Source organism: Amblyomma americanum, chromosome 6 (assembly GCF_052857255.1).
Source record: "Amblyomma americanum isolate KBUSLIRL-KWMA chromosome 6, ASM5285725v1, whole genome shotgun sequence".
Taxonomy (NCBI): Eukaryota; Metazoa; Arthropoda; class Arachnida; order Ixodida; family Ixodidae; genus Amblyomma; species Amblyomma americanum.
This window is the reverse complement of record NC_135502.1, coordinates 94,299,231-94,310,512: the sequence shown is the minus strand read 5'-3', so window position 1 is coordinate 94,310,512 and position 11,282 is coordinate 94,299,231. Positions and strand designations below refer to the sequence as shown.

The 11,282-nt window shown below is 46.3% G+C and overlaps 1 protein-coding gene across 1 annotated transcript; it reads right to left on the bottom strand.

The window, feature by feature from the left end:
- Window positions 1-230: 230 nt before the first annotated feature.
- LOC144094837 (uncharacterized) lies at window positions 231-2,898 on the bottom strand. The gene is made up of 2 exons (XM_077628722.1): window positions 2,490-2,898; window positions 231-476 (listed from the first exon to the last, which is right to left on the bottom strand). The coding sequence occupies exons 1-2, from the start codon at window positions 2,677-2,679 to the stop codon at window positions 292-294; spliced, it is 375 nt and encodes a 124-aa protein (XP_077484848.1). The 5' UTR covers window positions 2,680-2,898; the 3' UTR covers window positions 231-291.
- Window positions 2,899-11,282: the final 8,384 nt, after the last annotated feature.

Here is an 11,282-nt window from a genome sequence, read left to right as displayed (position 1 = left end):
ATTCAGGGAGGGAAAATTCTTATGTTTTTTTTCTTGCGACATCTTCAGCGCCATTTGCAAAAACTGTACTTGTTTCGCTGTTTTGCGGTCTGCATTGGAAGACACCATTTCAACGAAAATGCAAATCGTCGTTCTCAGTAACGATCTGAATCAAATCATCTAGTTGAGTAGGCGATCAGCCATTTCACCTTAGATATTAGTACGCACACTCTCAACAAAGCCATGCACGATTTGCTGAATGCTTTTATTGAACCGTTCGACGGTGGTGCGCTGGCCATAAATGATGCAATATCAGACCGAGCTTCCAGGCACCTGGTAGCAGTAGTTCTCTTGGCAGCCATTGCGGCAACAAATGAAGCCCAGCTTGGTGCAGTTTAGTTCCTCGCAAGTCGTGTTGCTCCACGGTTCGGGACAGCTCTGGTTTCCAGAAAGCGCCGTCGGACAGATCTCCGGGTATTCAGAGGGGGCACCGACTCCTGCAAGATGAGCAACATTGCTTAAGAAACGTGGGAACAAAAGCATCTTCATATCTCTGGGCAAGCAATCAGTTAGCGCATTCTTCCCCCAGTGTCTATGTTCGAGTTCGAGGATTAAATGGAAATGTCCAGCTGTGGGATGCATTCACTGCACAGTTTTGTGATGGTGCTTGCCCAATCCAAAACTGCTCAGGATACGTGGTCGCCAGTTCAGAGCAGGCTCCTGTAATTTTTCTCACATGCAAACAATCAGTCCAAATCTCTTGATGAAATGATTATTCGTTATAGTAACATTAGTTGACCTTAAAAATAAATTTTGTTTTGGACAAGATGCACTCGCATTTACACACTTTTGAGCAAGCATATGTCTGATTTTTTGGCGTGACAAGCAAAAATGATGTTATTCATACAGTGTTTTGAACCTGGTGAATCTTCTGTTCACAAAATAAGTAACAATTCTAAGCTAATTATTTGCTTGTACTTTTTCTGGCTTCATTTTTCAGCGCCCAGTTGTGAGCACATGCTGTCACTGCTAGTATCGAAGTCCCTCGATATCTCGGTAGAATTCTGCACAGCTCATTTAACTAGGAGCAGTCTAACAGTAACAGTTATAAAGCTAACTATTCAATATTAGTTAACCAGCCTGCTAGTTAGCATGTCTTGGCTGCATTGCGACGTACATACTAGACCGTTGGCAATGCTACGCCGAAAAAAGCGCTCTTCTAACTCAAAAGCCTAATTTTTTTAATTGTGTAAAGTCTTAGTTCAAGCACCCTGTATATACGAGGTTTTTCAGGCAAGCCCACCGCTAAGTTTTAAAAATAGGGATCTTGAGCTAAAGAGAAGCTTTTGCGGCATAGCAAAACCAGTGTTGGCGGACGTCAAAAAAAAAAACAGGCGAATCATATTTTTTAACTAGTAATGCGATTAATTAAATTCTAATGGTTAACTTTTCAACTATTGTAGATAGGCGCCCGATTGCATTTTGAGATTTGCAGCGCGCCGTTAGTAATAGCTAAGCCAGTTTTTTTTTTATAATTTCTAAAAAGCGATTACCCTCGCCGAAGTAATCTGGGCCATTCCTAGAACCATTCGAAAATCGCGCGCCTGCGGTATGCGCAAAGCGACGTCGATCAAATCGCGTCTCACCGCATGCACTACGCGACAATCTATGCCCCGCCCACATTGGGGCAGCGAAGGAGCAAGGATCGGAGAGCAGCGCAGCACGGGCAGTGCAGAGATTTTCGTGTAGCACACGTACCTCGTGCAGTGACGCGATTTATTTGAATCTTTGAGTCTTCCCGCAGGTTCGCTCTTTTCGGGTGGCTCTAAAAATGGCCCCAAATTAGTTCAGTCACAGCAGCGAGGGTAATTTTCAAGCAGCTTGTCAAGTGGCTCAACGCAACTTCCATCTGCAGGTAGTGGCAATAAAGTTTTCACACAACTAACTGAGTCGTCATTACCGCAGTGTAGTGAAAATGTGTAATCTTTTTACTTTTCCACGTGAGAAACCTACGTAGAAAACAGGAAAACTATGCTTGTTGCTCAGTATTTAAGAGTAATCATGGATTGGATTATCACACTGTGTTGCCTTTAATTTTGGAGCACCTGTACGCATTGAAACTGATCGCTGTCCCAGTGAGAACAGCCGCGGTGTAGTCCGGTGTTCTGTTAGTGAGCCCGAGGTAGCGGGTTCGTGTAGCTCGTGTACTGAGGTTTGGGTGCTTGTTGAGAAACTACAAGCGATCATAATTAGTCCAGATTCTTCCACCACAGCTTACCCTGTAGCGAGCGTACTGCTTGGGCGCGTAAAAATGACTCCAACAAACAAACTGTCCTTCTCACAACTCGTTGGTGAAAAACGCTATATACGAGAGTGGGGCGACAGCTTCCTGGTGTTAATTAGCTCGCGTCTGCGTGAAGCCGTCGCCTTGAGCTCGTAGCTTTCACTCCACTGCGAATGCAAGTTGCGAGACGGGCGTCGTGAATGCAGTATAGCAGATATGAGCTTACCTTTGATGCACCAGGATCCCCCGCACGGCTTGGGGCAGCACTCTAGGCCCTTCAGAGCGCATTCCTGTGGCGTACATGCGGTGTAGCGGCAGTCTGAAGCCCCTTGTTGCTTCGGGCACACAGCTTCGCATTCGGGAATCGGGCAGCCGGCAATCACGAAAAGCGCGACGGTTAAGAAGGACGTCGACATATCTTCTCTCCAGGTGACTGACTCGCGGTTTCTATTCGTAAGCGTTTTTTTTTTTTTTGAGGACAGCAAATTTTTTGTTTAGCCTTAAAGAGCACACGTGAATTTTCTGGGTATTTACCGGCGTGTATAGAGCGTTTTATAAGCAGTGCGAGATTGTTACTTCGCCATATGCTCGATAAGAGCAGAATGTAGTCCGGTTAACGGTGTACAGCAGGAAGTATGAACCGAAAGGAAGATGAAAAAGGTATGTGCTACCAACAGCTGCATGCACTGGAAATGCTGTTTTTAACGACACGTGCCGGCTCTCTCTAGTACAGCGCCGCTGCAGAACCTGCTCCTGCCTATGAGCCAGGGGATGTGACACAACCAGCGATCTGTCAAAGAAAGGATGCTCTCTGCTTCCCGGTTTCTTTATCTGTTTCAAAAATTTTGTGGTGAATTTCCTGCACCGAAACAGGGTGAAAGCGCAGGTTCACAAATGTATCAGGTTGTGTCAATATGCTGAGCTCTGCTATGGCTACTACGACGTGCGTAGGTCAGCTGTTTCTCTGGGAATTGAAACTAGGTGTGTTTGTAGAATTCTAGGGAGGGTGTTGAAAGTTGAGGAGAAGTAGTAGTAATTTTTTTACTTTTTATTTGAATAGTTGATGCGTCGCGTAGGGCTTGCAACGTTTGGCTCCAACACTGATGACAAAGGTTGCGAATAATCACTTCATTTTACACAAGGTCTAAAGTCCCATTTATTCACGGACAAAACTAGAAGAACAAGGACTATGTAAAATGTGTCGAGAAACTACGCGCCGGATCAGACTACCGGTAATGTACCTTATAAAAATATCTAGCTGTTCAACGTCCCTCGCGTAAAGCACACGTGGAAAAAGGTGTAAAATGCGCGCCTGTGCACTATATAAGCATAAAAGATCAACTCAATATATTAAACACGCACACCAGCAAGTCTAATCTATGTTCAACACTGCACACACAGGCGGAAGGTGTATATCGGAGCTTTGATATCGGCCACGACGATTTGCATGACCCTGACACATCTAGATATGACTTTACGGCTATTGCATACATTTGCTTGAATACGTAGAAGCACACACACTTTGCACATCCTGACCATTCATTCAATAGCTAAACTAGTAAAATAAATAAAAACCAAGACGTGAGCATCCATGTACTTCCCACTAACATAGAAACCTAAACACCAGAATTATATGCGCACATTCTCACTACATTCCGAATAGTTACGTCCGCCTGGGCTTCTTCCTATAACATCCGACCACTTTCACGATAAAATCCATAAAACACATCGGTCATCGTCAGTGGCATCTGGGATGTCCGGCAGTTCCGGGCCTTCAATGGTGGTGCTCAGTACCTCGTTCGCATATACTGAAGCCGTAGCAGCCATTGTGGTTCCTTACAAAACTATTACACTTTGTTATATATATCTTGAGCCACACATCGAAGTAACACAATATGAATTATAGAACCCTTTAGAACAGCTACCGGAGCCATACCTGGTAGTTGGAGATTTTAATGCACACTCTTGTTGTTGGGGCAGTGAGAAAACTGATAGCAGAGGTCATGTCATAAAGGATTTTATACTATCCAACAATATTTGTTTATTGAACACAAGCAAACCTACTTATTGCTCTACTAGTTCCGGAAAACTTAGCGTTTTAGATTTGTCTTTTAGCTCTACATCAGTTTTTAGCGACTTTAAATTAGATGTTTTAGACAACCGATATGGAAGCGATCATCTCCCTGTTGAAAGCTGACTGTCATCCCCACCATCAGATACCCCCCCAAAACCACAACGTTGGAAGCTCAATTTAACAGATTGGCAAGTTTTTAGAACAGAAGCCACGTTAGAAAATATTGCGTTAGAAAATCCTAATGTCAATAAAATAAATGAAAAGTTCAACAATTGTATTCTTGATGCCACACACTTGGCTATCCCTCAATCTTCAGGAATAGTACGACGAAACCATAAAGCGTGGTGGACACGAGATTTCAAAGAAGCAAAAAAAAAAACAACAAAATAAAGCTAGGGATATATTTCGCAGATATCCCACGCAAGAGAACCTTATAAACTTTAAAAAAGCAATAGCTAAAGCGCGGTACGTACGTCGAAATGCCAGAAAATCATCTTGGCAGAGTTTCATTTCTTCGATAAACAGCCAAGTCTCATCGAAACAAAAATGTGGAAGTCAGTGCACAAACTAGATGGTCGCTACTCTCCGTTCACGGTTCCTCTTCTTACAGCCCCTGGTGTACAGACAAATATAAAATAACAAGCAGACATATTAGGTGAACATTTTTTCACTGTGTCTAGTTCCCCTCACTATGCAGAATCATTTATAAAATATAAAGACACAGCCGAAAAACAAAGACTGCCGACAACGGGCAGTGCTCACGAAGCATATAATAGCCCATTTACACTACAAGAAATTAACAGTGTACTTTCTTCCGGTAAACAGACTGCGCCAGGACCAGATTAAGTCCATTACGAAATACTCGCCCATCTGTCCGAACCCACTGTGGACTCGCTTATGAAATTTTTTAACAAAATATGGTTATCAGCAGAGATACCGGAGGCTTGGAAAAAAGTCATTATTGTACCATTGTTGAAGCCGGGAAAGGTACCTACCTCCCCTGGCAATTGCAGGCCTATAGCCTTAACAAGCGTACTTGCAAAATCCTTTGAAAGCGTCCTTGACATCGGAATAATGTTTCTATTATAATCCCGTTATCTTCTTGACGTCCATCAGTGGGGGTTTAAAAAGGCGTGCCCTACAACCGACCATCTAGTCCGCCTAGAGAACACGGTCCTAGATGCATTCATACACAAACAACATTGCCTTGCGGTGTTTTTCGATTTAGAGAAAGCCTATGACACCACTTGGAGGTTTCGCCTACTTCGGGACCTTGGAGACCTCGGCATCCGCGGTAGAATGCTGAAATGCTTGAGTGACTTTCTGACCAACCGTTCATTACAAGTACGCCTTGGTGCCACTCTTTCTAAGAATTTCATTCAAGAGAATGGCGTGCCTCAGGGGTGCATTTTAAGCACCACGCTTTTTATAGTAAAAATGAATTCCCTACAGAAATAATTTCAAAGTCTATCATATATTTTCTATTTCGATGATCTCCAGATTGCTTGCACATCATCTAGCGTTACATCGTGTGAGAAGCAAATACAGCTGACAGTAAATAAGCTGATAACATGGGCAGATAAAATCGTTTCAAGTTCTCTACACAGAAGTAAGTAGCTGTTCTATTCTCGCTTAGTAGAGAACTGCACACTGATCCCTCCCTGTATCTAAATGAATTCACACTACCAGTTAAAGATGGGCACAAATTTCTATCGATGGAAACACATTTAGAGGAAGATTTTGTTACACATCACAAGAATGGACCATTACCTTCAATATTTCCATGACAGTAACTTAAAATTTAAGAATTTTATCCGAGAATTTTGGCATTATAAGGAACAGAATAGGGTAATATTCGCGATATCAAAGTCCACTTTTATCTGGCGCGTATATACGCTGAGGTTGCTCTGGAAACATCGATTCTGCGCGTTGACGATCATGGTGCTGAATTTGGCAAATATGCCTGACGTAGGGCTCTATAGGTCTACCACAAGTTCTTATATTCTTCAAAACGTTCGCTGTAGGCGATTGAATCTTCAGCAATTTTGTTCCCCTTCCCACGTGTAGGGTAGCATACCGGGCGCTGCCTAGTTAACCTCCCTGCCTTTCCGTCTTTCTATCTCTCTCTCTCTCTCTTGTTTGAAGCAAGCTACAGGGCCTTCAAACATTGGAAATGTGCAGCATGCGATGCTTCCTTTTAACGATGGCAGGATTGCCCGAGCCGACATGTTCAGGTTGTTTGATGTTTGACTAGGACCCTGCACGGCGCAGTGGTTGTCTGAGGATGAAGACTGGGGGTTACTTTACTTTGCGAATGGGCTACAAAGCTGACCTGAAAATTCATTCATCGGCGTGAATTTGTTGAATGCAATTTTATAACCAAGCTCTTCTTTTCACTACGAAGCAAATTATCTGGAAACATCAATTTTCGGAACATTTGAAAAAGTAGCTACTTTTTCCGCTTGGAAGTAAATTTTACTAAAACATCAGTTTTCAACATATTTGACCTTTTTGTTCAGGAACCGCAAGAAACACATAACAAACACACACCTAACCTAACAAACTCAGGTAGGAGTCTACTGAATTGCAGAGTTATAGAAATGAATGCAGGGAATTGCGTTCCGCAGAATGTCTATTGCCCATAGGGCTTGAAGATAGGGACGGACCAGTGAAAAAAAAAGCAAAAATAACCAATTGGTAATGCACTATGATTTGCTTCAGTAAAGACAAGAACTCTAGTAGTAGTAGTAGTAGTAGTAGTAGTAGTAGTAGTAGTAGTAGTAGTAGTAGTAGCAATAGTAGCAACAGTAACAGTAGCAATAGTAGTAGTAGTAGTAAAATTAATTAGAACTACTACTACAAAGTTATTAATACCAACATCGCAGACCGTAGAAGCTCCCTGTTCCGAGCCAAGTTTCCTTGAAAGAAAATTCGTGGGGTGTGAGTGAGTGAGTGAGTGAGTGAGTGAGTGAGTGAGTGAGTGAGTGAGTGAGTGAGTGAGTCAGTCAGTCAGTCAGTCAGTCAGTCAGTCAGTCAGTCAGTGAGTGAGTGAGTGAGTGAGTCAGTCAGTGAGTGAGTCAGTCAGTGAGTGAGTGAGTAAGTGAGTGGACGTTTACTGATGGTGGCTTACTGATGGTTTACGGATGGGGGCTGGAGCGCATGCGGGTGGACCCTCAGTCCAAGCCTGCGGAGACCTCTGCCGGCGTTCCGGCGATGAGAAGGAGCGCTGCCTGATATGCACTGGCAAACTTCACCTCCCACGGCTGTCTGTAGATGGTAAGGTTTTTGGGGACATGTACACGTGATATGTGTTAGGGCTGCGGTGTCGCCGCACCATGGACATTTGTCTTAGTAAAGTGTTGGGTGTAGGCGATATAAATAGTGTAGGTTGGGATAGGTGTTTTTTGAAGACGCCGTAGGAGGAAGGAGTCTTCAGAGGAGAGAGAGGGATGAAGGAGAGGGTAGAGGCTTCTATTAAGGCGTTTTGTTTCGAGCCGGGCGGCGAAGTGGGATGATAGGGGGTATAGGGCAGCAGGAAATGACCCCGCTCGGTGAGTATATTCTCGAGGTAAAGTGTCCGCCCTGACGTTGCCATCAAGGCCCTCGTGGCCGAGGACCCAGGTGATGACGGGCCTTCCAGGACATCCTGTAGAAGGGCGAGACCGGGAGGCGCTGCGACGATCTATACTGCAGTGCGTATACGCCATGGTGGTCCAGGAACAAGAGGCGCTGTTTCACGGCGGACTGCATCAAGTCGTGACCAACCACCTGGTGAACAAGTTTCGTCCAGCCGACTTGGCATGCGCTCACGACGCCTTCGTGCAGACACTAAATCAGTCCTGGAACGACCATGAGTCAAGAATGAGGCAGATCAGTGACATAGCTTGTACCTAGAGCAGATATACGTGCCAGACAACTATGTGTGCAGTGTTCAAAACCTCGGGCTGGTTCTTTGTCGGGACGAGGTGGCGGGCCGCGGAGGCATACCAGACAAGCTGCAAGCGAGTCTGCTTCAAACGATGAGCCGCGAACGCGAGGGCGAGATGGTCGACAGGCTGGCAGTCAAAAGCGCCTGCCAGATGCTGGAAAAGCTGGTCTACGAGATCGTTCTACGAGGAAGACTTCGAGCGTCCCTTGTTGACCGAGTCAGCAAAATTCTACGCTCTCGAAAGCCAAAAGCAGTTGACAGAAACGAGCGCAATCGACTACATCGACATGGCGGAGCATGAAAGAAGATTCGGAGCGGGCACAGCTTTGCCTGGACCCCGGCACCGAGCGCCTCATCTACCAGGAGTGGTCTACCAGGAGCTGGTTGCCAACCACATGGAGGCCATCGTGGAGAAAGAAGGCTCGTGGCGTCGTGGCCATGTTGAAGAACCAAAGGGTGGGGGACCTCACAAGCATGTTTCGGCTGCTCAGCCGTGCAGAGAACGGCCCCAAAGCCGCAGCAGTACCTGCGATGTAGCTACGATGGCTGGGCCGATCTCTCATGGTGCAGGACGGCGACAAAGGAGACTCACTGTGCTTAGTTAAGAAGATGATGGATCCTAAAGATCACTGCGACCATCTTCTGAATAGCTCTTTTAACGACAAACGCTTCGTCAAGCAGATTATCACTACTGACTCGACTCTGCCTCTTTTTTCCATGCCCCCAAAGGGCACATAAAATTAAGGTAGGATGTTGCAATGACCTCCGGATTAGTGATTCCGCACTAAAAAAGGCGGTCTCGCGTGCAGCATCTAAGCGCACACTGGCGCAGCCGGGCAGCTCCGCGCCGAGCATTGGCCGAGCGCGCAACCGAAGCCGAATCTTCCGCACGCGGCAAACAAGTGTCTTGGCCACTCTCTGCCAAGTTCGCCGAGCGTGCTACCGGAGCTCCTGTCGAAAGATAAACGCTAGGGCGACCACCCGTCCCGCGACTCGCGAAACTGTCCCGCATTGAGGGCTATTGTCCCGTGTCCAGCAAGAGATACGAAGATGTCCCGCATTTCACACTGTTGTTATTGTTCACGGCGCCTTAAGTTCAGCTGCATCTGGTGTTTGAGGACGTACGTGTTAGCTGCAAGCACTCCAAGCTTCCGAAAAAGTTAGCTAGCCGCGTGGCTCAAAACTGCGACGAATGCTTTGGCGCCAGCTGCGTCGTTCCCTCCGATGTGGGCCCCATGTTGAACACGCGCGCGCCGCCGCGTCTTAACACCGGTTGGCAGTGGTACGCGCGCCTCGTGTCAACAACTAGGAGGTGACCCCCTTCGCCATCAGATGAACAAGCTGAAAACACATCCGAGCTCTACATCTACCTGAGGTTTCTGGAGAACGTGATGGAGATCTTCCACGACGCTGTGCTTTTGGTCGGGGGCGACGAAGTGAGTCTGTGAGCTGTACATCATGAGCACTGTCAACGAAGCAGAACCCAGCAGAACGAAGCAGCGGCGTGTCGACGACTCATTTTTTGGGTTTCGAAGCTGTCAAGCCCTTGTGAACCTCGACGGGCCACAAGCGACAATGGCGAAACAAGACTTCCTGATATTCTTTTCACGTACTTGGAGCAAAGGTTTGACTACAGTGAATCCTGTCCAACGAAGCAACTCCAGTGCTTTGTCTTGCAGCGCGAACTAACGTTCAGTGACCTTGCGAAAGTTATAGTGTTCCAGTTGACATCGCCCATCAACATGGACTAGCTGCATGATGAATTGTGCTGTCTGCAGCCAGCAATCAAGCAGCTAGTCGCAGCGAAATGGAAATAATGTTTAGGAAACAAGTGGCGCAGTATGCTCAAAAGTGCATGCTTTTCCAAATATAACTAGTGATAGCTGTGCTGAGCATTCCAGTGACTGCTTTCTCGGAGCGACCCTTTTCACTCATGACGGGAGCTTGGAGCAGTGAACGAAGCCGATATGCAGCATGGACCTTATCAAGGCCGATATATTGGTAACTTATGAGCAAACCTGCCAGGAGTCCTACCAGTTCGTGCGATCAGACCGAGCCAGTTTAGAGGCTGTTCGATCTGACAATATGGCTTCAAGAAAGTAAAACAAGCGGCGTCGAGTACTACCCGGGCTCGTAATATCAGTAACATGTGGAAACTAAGGCACAGCTCTTTTGTGAGTGCCTCTTTTTTGAGTTGCCTAATTTTTATGTTGATATTTGTTTCGTGTCGAAGCATATTACAGTGATGCATAAAATGGTTTTGTTTATTCAGATATGCATTTGAGCTTCAACATGTATTTGTCAATTATTCTGTTTCCCCGTTTCAGAGGTGACAAAATATTGTAAGAGAAAACTCGCCAAAATTTAAAAAAATGGTTGCACTTTAGCTCAGCTAAGCGTTGTTTAGAGAAATCGTCCCGACGACGTAGGCGGCTCCGGCCGACACCCTCTTATCCCTTCCCTTACGGCGCGGTTCAGCTGTCTGCCGAGATGTGAGACAGACACTGCTCCATTCCCTTCCCCTAAAAACCAATTTTCCGACTCGTTCCGTCCATAGCGAGAACTGCAATGCGAATGCCACGAGAGCGCCGCCGGGCCTTTTTCCTGCAAACGGCGAGTCACGTAGTTAGTCACGTGGCCACAACTGCCAAGGCAGGGGTAGGCGCAGCGGTCGGCACTGCGGCGGCGCGCGGTTGCAGCTGCGGCGACTGACGTGGTGTCACGTGGCTGCCACACCTCCACCGCTCCTCCTCTTGAAGGTCAAATTGCGGCGCCGATGACCTTTGGCATGACTAGGCCAATAAAGCTTTCTCTGTAAAATACATACCCCCCCTGGCCCCGATCAGAGTGTCCCGCATTTCGCTAGTAGGAAGGTGGTCACACTATGTGCAGCATCTTTGCACGCTGATAAGGTCTGCAGTGGGATGGAACGAGCCAAGTAAAGCTAACGCTTTAAAAAAAATGTGATCTTGTGTACAGACACAAGTGGCAGTCAGGCGTCCTCACGTGCGTATTTC